This window comes from Eretmochelys imbricata, chromosome 14 (genome assembly GCF_965152235.1).
Source record: "Eretmochelys imbricata isolate rEreImb1 chromosome 14, rEreImb1.hap1, whole genome shotgun sequence".
Classification (NCBI taxonomy): domain Eukaryota; kingdom Metazoa; phylum Chordata; order Testudines; family Cheloniidae; genus Eretmochelys; species Eretmochelys imbricata.
Genome location: NC_135585.1, coordinates 53,263,606 through 53,280,507, shown reverse-complemented (window position 1 = coordinate 53,280,507; position 16,902 = coordinate 53,263,606). Strand labels below are relative to the sequence as shown.

At 43.9% G+C, this 16,902-nt stretch overlaps 1 protein-coding gene across 1 annotated transcript; it reads right to left on the bottom strand.

The window, feature by feature from the left end:
• Window positions 1-4,172: 4,172 nt before the first annotated feature.
• Window positions 4,173-13,470, bottom strand: LOC144274560 (killer cell lectin-like receptor subfamily B member 1B allele C). Its single transcript, XM_077833439.1, has 6 exons — window positions 13,392-13,470; window positions 9,502-9,600; window positions 8,153-8,233; window positions 5,851-6,005; window positions 5,202-5,314; window positions 4,173-4,293 (listed from the first exon to the last, which is right to left on the bottom strand). Exons 1-6 carry the CDS (start codon window positions 13,468-13,470, stop codon window positions 4,173-4,175), a joined length of 648 nt encoding a protein of 215 aa, XP_077689565.1.
• Window positions 13,471-16,902: the final 3,432 nt, after the last annotated feature.

Genomic DNA, 16,902 nt, shown 5'->3' with positions numbered 1-16,902 from the left:
GCAGCCGAGGCAGTGGGGCTCAGGCTCTGCCCCAGCAAGCTCACATAATAACTTCGTTGTCAGAAGGGGGGTTGTGTGCCATGAAGTTTGAGAACCCCTGGAATAGAGTGAAACTTTGGCTCTGGCTACACGACCAGGCTTTCAGCAACTCGGCTGTGCCATGACAGCCGTGCTGCTAAAAGCCACGCAGTGTAGCTGCTGTTTGTCGGCAGGAGAGCTCTCAAAAACGTCCACCCCCCACGAGTGGCTTTGGCGGCAGGAGAGCCCTCCTCCCGGCAAAGTGCTGTTCACACTGGTGATTTTCATCGGTAAAACTTTTGTCATGGGAGGGGGGGTTAACACCCCGGAACGACAAAAGTTTTGCAGCCAAAGTGCCAGTGTAGACAAAGCCTTTGTGTTTCAGGTCCTGCCTCGTATGTGAACTTTGTACACACGCACCCCTGTCCCCCCCGGTTCCTTAAATGGATAACTGCTCTTTACACCAGCCCAAAAACAGCTGTGTAAGTTAATGAAGTTAAATCTCGCCTTTTTGAATTACGAAGAGGGATTGCGCATTGGCTATGGAGCCTTTTGCACAGAGGATAAGGACCAATGGACCCCTCACAGGAATAAAACTTGCAGGAAAACATCAGAAAAATAGCATGATATCCAAGTGATTTAATAGTGTGTTTATCTAAACCAAATGTTTCCCTAAAATTGGTTTCTAAAGAAATTCAGGACTTTGCAAAAGTGTCTGGATTTAAAGTAAATTATGTCAGATCTGAAATAGCTAGAAATTTGCCGGACTATGCAAAGTCTCTCCTCCAGAAAACATATGGATACAAATGGGCAACACATTCTACAAAATACCTGGGAATTCATCTCTCAGACAAGTTAGAAGAGCGCTATGATTCAATGTCAAACCACTGCAATGTCAAAAAAGACCTGAGTGCTGGGGAATATATGCAATTTCTTGGTTGGGAAGAATAGCCAGTGTCAAAACAAATCTTCGGCCAAGGATATATTTGTGTGAGTGTCGTAGATAAAACCCCCCAGCAGGAATACTGAGGACATTGTTAGAATTTATATGGAATAAGAAAAGACCAAGAGTGAGAGAAAATATTTTGTACAGACCTATTAACTGGGATGGACTAGCTTTTCTAAATAGTCTATCCAGCCAGCCAGCTCAAAGCAGTATTGGATTGCGGGTGCTCTGACACAGCTAAACACTGGGTTTTTGTTGAACAAGAAAGTGTAAGCATTACTAGGCTACCTTGGGTTACTAAAAAAATCACGCCCACCAGCGGGGCCGTCCCTTACTATTTTGGGCCCCAGGCTTCCGCGAGGGGCTGGCCACTTCCGGCGGGAAGTGGAGTGACCCGGCCCCAGCCTCCTCTGCTCTCCTGGCTCCCAGGCTTGGGGACTAGGGGGGAGCCACCCCCCCCCAGCACTCGCTGGTGGTGTGACTGGGAGCCAGGGGAGCGGAGCAGGCTGGGGCCAGGTCGCTCTACTTAGGGGTGAGGGCAGGCCCGACCGCTTCTGGAGTCCTCAGGGGAGTGGGGGTGGAGCAGGGGTGGGAAGAGGCGGGGTGGGGGGCAGAGCAGGGGCAGGGACTTTGGGGAAGGGGTGGAGTGGGGGCGGGGCTGGGGCAGAGCAGGGGCGGACAGAAGCGGGACTGGGGCGGGGGCCATGGAGAAGAGGCGGAGCAGGGGCCTGGAGCCGCACACAGTTGCGTACTTTGCATATGGGTAAGGACGGCCCTGCCCACCAGAAATTTATACGCATCCTTTAGCAAAGGCTACCCTACGGCTTTGGGATAGAAGAGCTAAAGTACAGTTCATTTCCCTCACCAATGACATCCATTGCAAATAATCCAGATCTTAAACCAAATTACGAACCAGAGAGCTTGAAAGATTGGAATACCCAGAGTTGGCTGGCTATTCAGTAAAGAAACTTTTCTAACTTATTTAGAGATCAAAACTAACTTTAACTGGCCCACTCTCCCCTGCTACCGGTACTTTCAAGTCAGGCACTATGTTTCTTTAACTTTCTAGAAAACTTATTTTCTACTGAAAGCTAACTTGAATAGAAGTGATGGTGTCTGGTCAATTAGGAAGCAAACAGCATTATAACTAATTGATAGCAAGCTCTGCAGACAGCTTTCCTAAAAAAAATGTCCATGTAGGACATGCCGGGAAAAGGGTGTGGATAGAAAAGTTACCCCAGAGGAAAGGGGTTTGAGCAGTAACCTCAACCTGCGGCACAATAAAAGAAAATTCTGCTAAACTACTGTTTCAATGGTACCTCACACCAGTCAGATTGAAAACCAGAGAGAGACTGAATGGGGATAAATGTTGCAGAAACTGGGGTGGAAAAGGAGATTATTATGCATATATGGTGGACGTGTCCAGTCACGGGAGAGTCTTGGGATGCAATCGGTAACCAAATATCACAAATTGTTGGATCTTTATTACCAAAAGATCCTTTGGTAACCCTCCCGGGGCTTCCTAGTGGAAATGGTCACACCAAAGGAAATGAATTAATCTTTCATCTGCTAGTTGCTGTTGGCTAGTGGTAGCCTCTCACTGGGAAAAAAAATAGCCCAACTATTGAGAAATGGTTCAAAAAATATGGGAGGTTGCTTACGGAAAAATTCACACACCACTTAGGTACTTAGCAAAATAGACCAAGAACAGATAGATATGTGGTTACCTTTTATTCAGTACTCAGAAAAAGTACATTCACCCACAAAAAAGCCAGCACATCTGCCCAACTTCTTTTTGAATACTAACATTTGGCAGACACGACAGGTTTGTTAAATATGTCTTACATATACAGAGCTTTTATAGATATTAAGGTCAGAAGGGACCATTATGATCATCTAGTCTGACCTCCTGCACAACGCAGGCCACCGAATCTCACCCACCCACTCCTGCGATAAACCTCTCACCTATGTCTGAGCTACTGAAGTCCTCAAATCATGGTTTAAAGACTTCAAGGTGCAGAGAATCCTCCAGCAAGTGACCCGTGCCCCATGCTGCAGAGGAAGGCGAAAAACCCCCAGGGCCTCTTCCAATCTGCCCTGGAGGAAAATTCCTTCCCAACCGCAAATATGGTGATCAGCTAAACCCTGAGCATGTGGGCAAGATTCACCAGCCAGATACCCAGGAAAGAATTCTCTGTAGTAACTCAATTTAATAAAATCACTAGAAATACAATAGGTGTAAAGATATATGGTATCACCCTGTTAAATAGAAAGATCTGATGACTATATTCCTCTGTAAAGTCTCTGTAAACATAAGATAACTTTGTAATGATTGCTTTGTTTCTGATAGTTACATGGCAAGGATTTGTAAGCTTGTTAAAGCTTCCTAAATAAATAGTTTTAAAAAAATTAAACACACCCACCTTTTGGATCTTCATCGTGGAGAAGCAAATTAAAGAAAAAGGTGGGGATGGATTCCCACCCCACCCCTTCCAGAGCATCTTAAAGGCTAAGTTGCAAACTTTGCCCATAATATCCAGAGGAACACTGTGGTCTAAGAGATTTTCGAAGCACACTGACTTTCAATCAGAATTGGGTGCCTAACTGCCCTACCTGCCTTTGAAAATCTCACTCTGTATGGATTCCATCGTACCTCAAAGCCTTGGGACCAAATTTTCAGAGAATATTCCCTCTAAACTTGCCCACCCAATTTCTTTTCGGTAGCACAGAATCTCAGATTTGGGTAAATAAATGGCATTTGTTCACCAAACTGGTCAGCGGGACACACAACTACGATACCTGAGGAACGAAATTGGAGATTTTGGGCACACAGATTTAGAGGCTAGTTCTAAATATTTGGCCCATGTGCAAGAATTCTCAAACACTTACGTTTGTCAAACGAACCAAAACAGCACTTGGGTGTCCCAACCTGCCTCTGCTATCGGTTTTGAAAAAGTTGTTCACGCCTGAAAATATGATTAAGATCAAGATGAGCAGAAAATTGCTGGCTTCTCAGGGTTTCGTAACAGCTTCTCTTAAAACCAAAAAATAGAGAATAGACCCTGTTTTGAAAATCGATTTCTAAAGTTACAGACCCGGAGAATTAAAATGATTAAACACAGAACCATTTAAAATAATCACGTTACAAATTATCAAGGAGGATGCTTTCGACTTCAGTTCCATCAATACATATACTTAAAGACCCTGTTTATATCTGAAAGGCTTCTTTCTGGCAAACCCATTTGAATTCACCACCACAGATTTCAGAACGAATCTGTTCCTTCATCACCCCACAACTGTTCTGTTCAGCAAGGCCGGTTATTGGGAATCTGTGGAATGAAGAAAATATATTATCAGAGGTTTAAATTTATTCAACAAGTTCTATTGTAGTCATTCGTCCTCATTTGTGTGCAGTGGGCATGCACATGTAGAAGAGGTACCCATTCGGAGGAATGTGACAGGGTGGTCTGGTGCTTTGTGGTTGTCATAACAACAATTAGGCAGAAAAGAGGGGATAATTGCCCTAAATCCATGTCAAAAGGACACCCCAAGCAGTGAATCTGGCTTCAGTTTAAAAAAACCAAACAAACAAACACTCACAGTTGCTTTCCCTCTCTCAGTGGTGGAATAAAAGTTTCCTTTGGTCTTCTCTGAGCTGGGAGATGATTGGTACCAAGACATTACAAACCCTCCAGCCTCAAAGTCCCAATTCAGGTTCCCCAGCTGGGTTTTTCCAGCAGTCCTCCAAGCTTTTAGCCCCAGCATATGTAGTTTACCTGCGCCGGTTATCAGGAGCAGGAGGCCAGGAGCTTCCAACATTTGAATTGTCCCGTGGGATAGTCTCCTCCCCCTTGTGCCCCCCCAAACATATTAATCTGGTGTATCCTGCTCAGGGCATCCCTGCGACAAGGAGAAAGTACTGCCTACTGAATGCCCAGGTTACCAGGTTAATGCTTAGATTCTACAATGTGTGTGCTATAGAAAAACCATAACCTACACAGAAAGCCAAGTTACATGTGAAAGCCAAGCCCTTAAAGGAAATTAATTTCCCAGGGACATACATTATGGCTTTCAATTCCTAGTAGGCTACTAGGGGATGCCATATCACCTGTTGTACATTTTAAATCAGAATATGGATTGAGGTGCCGAATTTTAAGCACCCAAGTTGGAAAGCAATGGACTAAGATTTTCTGCCAGAGTTATAAAATAAACACACGAAAGGTCAAAGAGCACTCACAGTGTTTGATTGACCAGGGAGCCATCCACCCACATCCAGTTCCTCTCAGGGGAGGTAACATTAAGTCCAATCCAAACATGATTTACACCACTTGTAACATTCCGTATGAAATCCTGTGAAGTGTAAAGCAGAGGGGACTGGGTAAAATCACTGACTCAGGCTAGAGTTCTCGGGGTCCACCAGCACAGACACACCCTGCTTCTTGCTTCAGGGGCTCTGCCCGCGATGCCTCCGGGGGAAATCTGCAGCCCTGCTCTGAGGGCCTGAGCCAGACAGCAAATGCAGCGTCTGCCCCTGGGAAAATGGAATCTCAGTGTAGGACTGAGAGGTTCACACTATAGTTATAAGAAAAATCCATTTGCTATTGAATTATGAACATGAACATGTTCTTTTCTACTTAAAATGTATAAGAAATAAGCAAAAGAAAATTAAGATGGGGAGACACCGTAGGAGCTGCGTTGTATAGCATTTTCCCCCTCTCTGCTCCCAGATGTAAAGAATGTTTTGTTTTAGCTTTAATGAATCCAAATTTCACACAGCTGAGCCTCCTTCCAACACTTTCTTTCTGTACTTATGGCTGACACAAGTCCTGGTATTATACTATAGACCCATTTCTCCAGCGGAAGGTTCAGCATCATATTTTCTTTACCATCTCGTCCTGGTCCTGGATCACGAGCATTTGAGACGTCTTCACTGTGCAGTCTTCAAAGCTCTTCTTCCAGTTTTTAAATTCTTTAGAGACCCAATAGCACTTCCTTCTATGCAACAGCCAATCCATGGGGCAGAGTTTGCACTCGGCGCCCTCTAGAGGGGGAAAGGGAAAGACGGTGTCAGGAATGGTTTTGAAGGTTTTAAGTAAAATCATGCATGGAGCTTTCAGATTCAGTGTCCCAACCAGGGTGTCTCTCTCTTTGGATTGTGTGTGTTGAAGCAAGGCTCAGTTCTTAGCAAGACACACTTTAGGGCAGGATTAAGGGTCTTTGGCAAAGCTAGGATGGGTCAGGAGTGAGGACTAGAACTGCAGGAGTGAGCTGTGTTATTCAGGTGTTTTTAGTATGTTCATCACTGCAGTACATGAACAGCACCAGGAGGAGTGGACCAGCAGGGAATAACACAGGCCAGGTGTCACTGGCCTCCTTGCCAGCCACCCACCAGATTGTTGTGAGGGGAATCCAAGCCTCTGGGTCCCTAGATCCACAGGTGTTTAAGACTCTGGGACCTGAACCAAGTCCAGCCACTACCCTAATCTTGGGGGTCCCAAGACATGTTCTCAGGGCACAGATCTATCTGGCACCCACTTCAGTTACAGTTGACAGTAGTGTTGTGAAGCATTTAATACACAGACACTTTGCTCAGAGTCTAACATAATTAATTGCTCTTCTATTTAATCATCTAAAGCACAAGAGAGTAAAGCTCATACAGAACACAGCTCACGCACTTTTCCTCTTTAATGGATTTAGCCTCATGACACCCCCGGGAGGCAGGGCAGTGCCGTTATCCCCGTTTTACAGATGGGGAACTGAGGCACAGAGAGGTTAAGCGATTTCTCCAAAGTCGCATGGGAAGAGTGTGGCACAGCAGGGAAATGACCCCAATCTCCCAAGTCCTGAGCTTATGCCCTAAATCCTGGACCATCCCTCCTCCTAACAATAGCACAAACCTCTACAACTTGAGCTAGAGACGATGGTTCTCTAGGTGGGAGCTGTAACAGACTCACATTCCCTGTGAGCCAGCCAAAGAGGGGGGATGTGTAACACACACTTGTGCGTGTATATTGTGCTATTTTAACTCAGTAATTTCTTTCATTAACAGAAGAAAGCCTAATTCCTCACTGAGAACTGTACACGGGAAAGTTCTGAAGCCTATGTTCTCATCTCACTTCCTGCTGGTGAGTTTAGGGGTAGCATCCTTTGGAAAGTAAGACATTTCCAGATTGTGCAGTTCAGCTCTTAACTCAGTTGCTACTTTTCTAACTTGTTTCTGGACCCTCAGTTGCTATTACTCCAAAGAGAAGAGAGTAGATTGATACATTAAAAGCTAGCACTTGGATTTGGATTTAATCAGATCTTACAAGTTTAACAGGATCATAAGTGAGTATGTGGATGGGGAGACCTCCAGGGAAGACCATGAGTGCTAGATATTAAATGGCATGGGTAATTAAGAGGAAAAAGCAGCACCTGGTAAGTTAGAACTAAACCTAATGCCCAAACCTACCACTAGCTGGTGCTGTGTTCCTGGTAATGCCTTCCTTCATGTGAGAAATAAAACTTAAGTCTGCTTGTGATCACAAAAATCCTATGGCCTCTTTTGAATAACCGGAGGTCTAAACAGCTTGTGTAACAAATTTTGCCCCTCTAAAATCTCCCTGAATTTCTCTAATGGTACCCAGGACACTCCTGTTCTGTGGAGAACTCCCTGAACACGTGATTCTGGCTCTTCCTCCACTTCCAGCTGCTAAATTTCATTAACACATTTAAAATACCTGAAATACTTTTCTAATACTCAGCGATTGTAGTTGCCCAGGGATGTTACGATATGGGAATGTCCTTCCCTTCTTAGCTATTGTGCACGGTTGCTGTGCGCTGCTAAACAAACACTAAGCTTCACCCCAAAGGCAGTTGCATTTGTGTAGTGGGTGAAGGGATTCCTGTATCTGCTACATAATTTGTCAAGTACTTTGGGATCCCAGGATCTGTGAGAAATATTTATTGCACTGCAAGTTGATTGCCCTGTACTTACTGGCCACTAGATGTCACTGCTTCTGCTTCTGCTCAGCACCAAGTGGAAATGATAAGAGAACTAAAGACAGGGAGGAGGATCATGAAGGTGTGACACATCTCTGCTATACAGAAAACGAGAGCATTTTGACTGCCTAATTTGATTTTAAGTTGCAGCGAATTCTTCCGGTGGGTATGAAATGGGGGAAAGGAGCTCAATGAGAATGAGGTTACCTGTTGAGTTACTGAGTGATGAAACACAAAGCATTTGTTTCAGTTCAGATGGGAAATCCTCCAGGCGGGATCCTTTGGTTACTATTTCAGGATTAGGGGAAAAAAAGAAAAGAAAAGAAAAAAGGTAGAGGGTATAAAATCCATTAAATACTGTACTATCTGTCTAATCTATGAGAGGAACAGAGAGGAAATCTTATTCATTCCACTTTGTAATGTATATTCATTCCACTTTTCCTTGCACATTTAATGATGAAGCTGTTTTAGTCCAATCACACAATTTTTATATCCCAAGCTCTTAACTACATCTAGTTAATGTAAAGTTTTGACTTGCATGGTCCAATGTGTCAAGTATTTCATTCACAAATAGACGGTAATCAGAAATGAGATCTCTGTGGGATTGTGAAGTAACAGGCGAATTCAAGGTGCACATTGAGACTGTGAGCTCCTTGGCTAAGGGACAGTCTAACCCGGTATCTGTAAAGAACCCAGTAAAATGGGGGCCCTGGAAGCCAGTGTAGTCACCTTGATCACCTTGATCCTGCAGCCATCATATAGATTGCGCCAACCACAACACGTCTTCCATTCTTCTCGTACCCTGGCCTTCCTTCTCCGTGTGCGGCCTTTTCACTATAAAATCTTCCCCTCTCTTTGGAGATCGGCTGACTGGTCATTTCAGTTCCCATGGGTACTACTCAGCGACAGCTGCAGTCCATCGATTGTCAGGGAGCCTCGCTTGATGCCCGGCCCATCGCATTTTACTGTACCTGCTTTCAACAATGGCATCCTGCACTTCGCTCTGCTGTCTGATCACTTCACGGGGGACTCAGTTGCGGATTGAAATTCCCAGAATTCTTCTTCCCATCGCCCTCTCCATGACAGACAGTTGCTGGTCCTCTGTCTTCATCGGCGCCCGTGTTTCGCTGCCATACAACGTTGCTGGCAATGCCGTTGAGTTTCAGAGGCTGGCGCGTGTTGCCTTGTTGATTTTTCCTTGGAGGACAGCCTTGATAGAATTGAATGCGCACCAACCTGATTTCTTTCTTTGTGAGAGTTCACCTTCCTGATCTTAGCACATGTTAATTTCTTGGCCCAAATAGACCTATTGCTCAACTTCTTCTATTGGTTCTCCCTTGATTGTTATTTGGGCTTTTGGCAAGGTATCAGACCGCATAAATTTCGTTTTAGAGCAGTTAATTTTCAGTCTGACTTGGCTGCTTTTTGTGCTGAGTTCTTGCAACATTTTCTGTAGTTTGATAGTATTTTCGGCAATCAATACAATATCGTCCGTGAATCTGAGTTGATTTTACTGTAGTAATAATAACAAAAATATAAGGCCTGCAACTACTCACCCCAGACGCCCAGCACAATCACAGCTCCCGCCAGGATGACATTCCCAGCCCATCCAACTCCCAGAGCGATCCGATGCCAATGTGGGCACTGAGGGAGACCTGCAAGAGTCAATATTTGGTGAAAATCCTTCAGCATCCAGTGTGAGGAATAAGAAACATAGCAACTTGTTCTCCTTTGAGCCTGTGCAGCAGTATTTTGAGAGTTTACTAGAAGGTTGCTTTTGAAAAAAAAAATTCTTCTTTGGCTCACAATTCCTCCAAAATGGCTGGGCCAAGAAACTCCAGATTTGTTGTGGTTTTGTCTATACCAAAACCAGAATAGATGCCTCTGCTGACAGGTTCTTGTAACTTGGGTATTGGGCTCTGAGGCAGAAGACAACTTGCCTCAGATGTTCGGCTGTGTGTGTGTGTCCTCTCTGTGTTCTCCCTATGTGCTGCCCCAGCTCTGTGCAGACAGCTGGCACAGCAGACCTCGAGTGAACCGCCCAATGACCACAAGATCTGTTAAGGCATGAAGGTACCAGGCTGGGTTTATTGTCGACAAAGCACGGTAATAGCACCTGGCAGATTCTACGAGGATACTAAGACATGTATGCCCGTGACAATGACACAGCTCAGTCAGTGGCAGGACTTTCTGTTCCCCCCTAGGCTGGCCAAAGACACTCCCTCTGAGATACATCTTTGTACCCTGATACAAACAAGGTACACACTGCCCCTTTGACACAGCTAGTTACTGCCCCTAACGTGGCTAGTTATCACCCATCACCTTGTACGTGTTGGTTCAATCAAAACATCTCTATTACGTACTGTCAACCTGACCTTACCTTTTAGGAGGGGTCAGCGTGTTCCTGTTCTCCTTGGGCTATGTTTTTGTACCATCCTTGATACCGGGATGTCCTGGTACCATCTGATATCAGGATGTGTTTATGTGAGTACTCTGTGCCTAGCACTTCTTAGGAACGTGTATTTCTGCAGTATTAGCCCTGTTCTTGCCAGATCCTGTGAGCAGGTCCTGCATCATACCAGGCCTCTGATACAAGGGCTTAAATCTCAGGCTCTCTTCCTACTACAATGTGGATTTCAAAGACAGCACTTTTCTCTCAAAAACAAAGTTATTTACTTCGTTGAGAAAAAAACACAGCAACAGGATGATTTACAAACAAAACCACATGTCTTATCTAGGCTTCTTCTTTACTCTAAACCAACAGAAGTTGCAGGAAAATACCCAAACCAACTCACATTCTCTTAAAAAGCAAAGATCCTTCCGTGGCTGATTCTGGTCACAATTGATGGCATGCCTCAATGGCCTCCTTAACTGGGCACAGACCCTCTCTTAGAGTTGCACCAGCTGAATACTGGCCCTTTGAGTAACTTCAGAAAATGGTAGCCCAGTGTTCATAAAGACAGCTGGCACAGCAGACCTCGAGTGAACCGTCCAATGACCACAAGATCTGTTAAGGCATGAAGGTACCAGGCTGGATTTATTGTCGACAAAGCACGGTAATAGCACCTGGCAGACTCTACCACTGCTCACTGCATTCGCATTTTTGTTGAGCTCAAGAGCATGATCCCATGAACACAGAGGCACATGCTTTACTTTACACACTACTCACATGTGTTAAGTTAATCACATGAGTGTTGGCAGGATCGTGGCCTTAATACTATTAATTTGAAAGAATAAATTTGTTCATAAGTTATGAGTGGGAAAAAAATTGGTGAAAACAATTTCCCAAAAATGAAAACTGTCCCCTCTCTCCTTTCTTATCACTAAAAAAATAAAATGATTGTTGAATTTACTTCAAACTTTCCAGAGAACATTCTCATCTAGCCTCAGACTAACACACACATTTCAGGCTAAAAGGATCATTTGGGGGTCGGGGGGGGGGGTTAGAAATGGAGAAGCAGTGGAATTCTAGATCAGGCTTCTACTGTAAACTGTCTTTCAGTTTGACTTATTATTTGATGTTACTCCCATGTTTCCACAGAAAGTTAGTTTTCATTTTCAAGTTTAGGGACTAAAACCAATGGGACTATTCATAGTAGCAAGCTCTCTGCTCAGTGTTATTTGCCGACTAGTTGTGACATTGGAAATAGTAAGTTCCAAATTATTTTCACAGTCAATTCTCAACATAGCGTAATTTTAGCTAAGAAACAACTGAACAATTTGGGGGGCAAATTCAGCTCTCGGTTACACTGATGTAAGCTGGGAGTAACTCCAGTGACTTCTAATGTTACTCATGAACAGAATCTGGCTCTTAAAATATTTTTCAAGAGAAGAATATCCAGTCCTATGTGAAAGTAATGTCTGAAGAGCGCGGATATAGCTTTATAAAAGCTTACACCTTGACAGCTAGATAAGAAGGGCCTTATGCTAAAACAAAAAATGTCATGAAAATATAAACTATTAATACAAGTCTAAAGGGGTACTTTCGTAAGAATCATTTTCAGGCCCTGTACAATAATTTAATTATATTCATAGGTGTGTATGTAAAAAGAAAATAGCTTTATAAATACAGTTCATCTGTAAGTTCAAAATAATTACTTTAAAATATAAATAAAGAAGAGAACATGATAAAGCCAGATTGATACAAAAAAATCATCACTATGAAATACCATTATGGATAGTACAGCAGTGTTATATGTATAGTGTAAGTATATATATATAAGTAGCTTGTGTGTAAGTAGCTTGATAACATGTTTGGGATATTTACTTAGCAAATTAAATATCAATACAGTGAAAATATGAAGGCTCAGATCAACAGCTTAATATAGTTAATCATTTAGATCAATTTCCCTGCTGTACTTACAGAAAACACACTCTAAAGTTATTAAACTAACTAACTTACCTTTATCTTTATCATAGTTCTCCAAAATATCAAAGTTTTAAAGTTTTTAATTTTCAAACGTTTTAAAAAATGTATACTATGATTTACATTTTACAGCTTTAAATTAAACCACACAAGTCGCCTCTCATCCTTACTACAACTCTGTTGATCTCCCCTAACTCACAACTCATTACACAGCAGCTGACTTGCATTACAGTAGCTCCTCCATGACCACGCTCAGAAATGGAAACATCATCCCTGTCCTTGGAAACCGTCTGTGACTTTCTGTCCATTTCAGAACGCAGTACAAAGATTCCCTGGTTGCCTTCATCATCCGCAGTGGCCAGGTTTTCATTCACTTCTTCCTGCTCTTCAGCCCGATTTCCTGAGATAACAGACCTCTGCCTCTTTAGTTGCCTCTCCATAATATCTAGTAGCACCCTTCTCTACATGCCCCTCAGCTTCTGGTCTTGCCTCCAGGACCTTCTGCATCAAAGTGGCTCCATAGCTATTTTCAGATCCCATCTCTTCTCCCCAATTTATGTTAAACTTCTGCAATAAAACAATGAAATCCTCCTGCTCCTTGAGTCTCAGATTCCATGTGTTCAGTCATTCTTCCCCAGACTCCTCCAATGCATGGCTCTTTATGTACTACAGTGGGCAAGTCAGTGTTTTAGCTTAAATGCTTTACTTGTATCCCTCCAATGTGTATGAAAGGTGTGCAACATAAGACTGTATTGCCCTGCACTTCAATTTGTATGTATAGAGACTGTCACTGGCTATGAAGTTTTCTGTGACATGTATTGACAAAACTGAAATAAAATATCCTGTATTGCATTAGAGAGATTCACTTACCAGTTCTGACAGTGATAAAGGACTTCACATTAGCCAAGTCCTGACACTCATATGGTACATAAAACACAGACCTGCTCTTTATTTCTACTGAATCTCTCTCTCTCTAAATTATTTCTGCTGCACTTGAAGGAAAAAAATCACTTGAAAAATAGGAGCCCCCTCAAAGATAGAAGGTATCTGATATAAAATCAATAAATTAAATCCACTTACTGAGGTGCTGAGATGGATGTGGTGGTCTTGAAGAGGCTCCAGCAGTGTTTAAATCAGCATAAACTGTATCTCCAGCCATGACAACAGCAGAGGAAGGTGTGAACGTACAGAGGAGAAACTGTGTCTAAGAGCAGCCTCATCGGTACGTCTTAGCAGGATGACAGACACATCCAAAATCAGGAAGTGTTGTCTATCAGACATTTGACTTCCTTTCCCTGGTAACATACCAGAGAAATCCTTGCAATATAGGTAATTAGTGAGTAGGTCTCAGATTGCGAGTCAAAAATAAAGTTTAATTACACGGACAATTCCTGAACTTTCCATAAGGGGAAGCCATCTTTAACATATAACCTTCCCTCCTAGCTCTCCCAGCTCGTGTTCACTCTTTGTGAAACAACTGGGTATTTGTGATTCTTTGGCCGAGTGCCCCATTCGAGGGAAAGACTGCTTCTTCCATGTGAGAGCTCAAACCTGCAAGATGCGCTGAGCAAGCTTAATTCTCCCTGAAATCAATGGGAGGGGAGGGCAAACCACACTTCACAGGATTGGGCCCTGTGTCTAAAAAGTGGTTCTATACTTGTGCCCACTTTAAGATGGTTGAGTTCCCATAGTCACACAAGTTGAAGTTGTGGTGCATGGATGTTGTGCTGTCCCTCTGCACAGAGGTGGATTTCACCCACAGTGACCTAGCCAGTGGGAAGAACACCTGGAAGGAATCAGTCAGTGCATGCCAGGAGGTAGGGGGGTCTAGTGGATTGCCAGCTCCTCTGGCATGGCTGTACCACCCCCAGCCCTGCCCCCAAAAATCCATATTTAAACTTTTACACCATTTTTAATATTTAAAAACAAAATTTAGAGATCTTCGCTTCTGACTCCATGCTTTCCCCAATACGTCCTCGGCCGCTGCCCCTCGGTCCGTTATTAAACATGTGACTTTTAAAATGTTTCATCCTGGAAGTGGGGTGGAGGGCGAGCAGTGGACAGGAAGCATAAAGGTGAAGTGGGCACGGGGCTGGTAGAAATAAATTAAGTATTTAAACTAATTTAATTTACAAATACATGTGTATTTTTGAAAATAAGGGATAGATTTTTCTGGAGGAAATGTTGCATGTTATTGACTAACAGGAAATAAATTTATCCCGAGTATTTCCAGGGACAACGAGGCTGGGACTCAAGTCGTCTATGTCCCCAACCTTAGACTGATGTGCATACAAGTAGACTGTACCCATATGTGCTCTCCCCTCCCCACGCTTCTCAAGCAGATGAAAGAGCAGAGAAAAAGGATTTTGTTTGTTCCTTTAGGTGTATTTTCTACAATGGTATTTGTAAGTTTGCTGTACTACCCAACTGAGAGATATTGACCACAGACACTTCAGCAACAAAGTGACCAAATCCTGTCTAACCAGTGACTGGCTACGTGTTGTTGTTTTTTCCCCTGTGTGGTATGAAAATATCATTGATCTGATGGCAACAAAGTGACAGAAAATGTGTTCTTTCCGATGCTTCTTGTGAAGACACCTTACTCTTTCTTTTTCCACAAAGAAAACAATTTTGAAACATGACAAAAGTCCTTTTATAACTAAAGCAACTGAAATATCTGACAGTAGGTGCAAAAATAGAAAGCCTTCATGAGACTGAAGAATATTTTTTCTAATTCTGAGTAAGCGTGATTCTTGCATAAACAATGGAGAACAGGCTAGTTATTTTGCTAGCTACCATTTAATACAGCTTCGCTAACGTGGTATGCCAGGCCTGATGACAAAGGCTACTGCTATTTTAGTCCTCGAACTTTTTATATTGTTTTGTAGAAAGCGTGTAACAATTTGGAATCAATAGAAATGCTTCTGTAGGAAGAGTGAGCTTGAGACTCCCAACTATTGATAGGAGATGGGCTCCAAACCCTTTGATCCTAACAGTACTTGCAGGGGAAAGGATAACCTTCTTTGGATTTATGTTCTCCCCATACCTTTTCATGGTGGAGCTAGGGCTTAAAGTCTGCAGCTCAGCCTGCTCTATGGAAGCACCAGGTAAGCTACTTGTAAATACCACAGCAGTGCATTCATAGTGCACTTCAGGCAAGTGCTTCTGTGACTTACTAGAAAGATACCTCACGGTCCAGGCAAGGCACACTGGTGCAGGGGATTTTCTTTTTAAAGAAAACAATCAGAAAGTTTAGGCCTCAATTCTACAAAGCACTTAAATGTGTACTTGGCTTGATTCATATGCTTAAATCTTGTAGACTTAAGTACACGCTTAGTTTTAAACATGTGTAAGGGGACTGTTGGCCCCTTACTAAAACTCAGTCGCGTTTTTTTTTTTTGGTTGGGTAGCTCCCAGTACCAGAAGTAAGGGGAAGGGTCAATGGGAAATCAGGGCCCTGAGACTGACAGTCCCCAGGAGCAATGGGGAGAGGCCAATGCTCCAGGTCAGCCTGATTGACAGGGTGGGCAGGCTTATCAGGGAGTCAGGAGGCCAGGGTGGTCCCGTCCTCGGTGTGAGCTGGAATTGCCTGGGTCAGACAGAGAGGGGCCGAGCTAAGGAGAAAGCAGGGGGCCCAAGCTGAGCTGTGGAGCAGGTCCGTGCCAGCCAGAGGGACCAGAAAAGCAGCCCAGGAAGAAGGTCAGTGCTGGGAGCGGAGTTGTAGCATCCAGAGCCAGAGGGGCCAGAGAATCAGCCCAGGGAGCTGGAGGCAGAGCAGCAGCAGGAGCTGTGCTGAGGCAGAGTGGAGCTGGAGCGGGGGCTGGAGCAGTCTGGAGCCAGGTGCGGTGAGCAGATGGGGAGAGCGAGGGGGACCCTGGGCAGTGAGCCCAGTGCAGGCAGACACCCCCAGTGTTAGACCCGCAATAGAGGTTTTAAAAATGTTCCATATTTTTCTTGGAACGTAAAATTGTTTTTGCACAAAAAGTTCTAATAGTCCTTGAGCTTAAGTCCTTGCTTCGGTTGCTAACTTGCAACGTGTGCATTTATGTTAAGCATGCATCATTTATACGAGGCCTTAATAACCTCTAACATATTACATAAATATATAAATTACAATGTATATTGATATATATATATCCCAACACCAGCCAAGACACCTTGCAGGCCAGACTTGGAGGGGGATCATAGCCCTGATGGGGGGGGCCGATGCTGGGAAGAAGGGTCCTGCCACCTAAAGTCTGAGGGCATGTGGCCACCACCAGAGCAAGTGTCTGACCCGCAGCCTCCCTGCAGCACAGCCAGGGCCTGAGAAGGAGGTCTGGGACTTGTGAGGAACAGACCGAACTTCCCTTACATTCCAGAGACGATGGTTGTGATGTCCCCATGCCACGGAGCGGGGTGACGGGTTTTCCTTTCCCATTTTTTTCTTATTTTTAGAAATTGGTTGCTGTTTAATGCATTGTATTTGCTTTGAACTGTATGTAATGATCAGTGGGTCAAGGAAGCATCCGGTGCAGAGAGAGCACCCCGGAGTGAGGACACCCTAGCCCCTGCCCTCCTGATTAAGCACCACTGATCTAAGAGGAAAGGG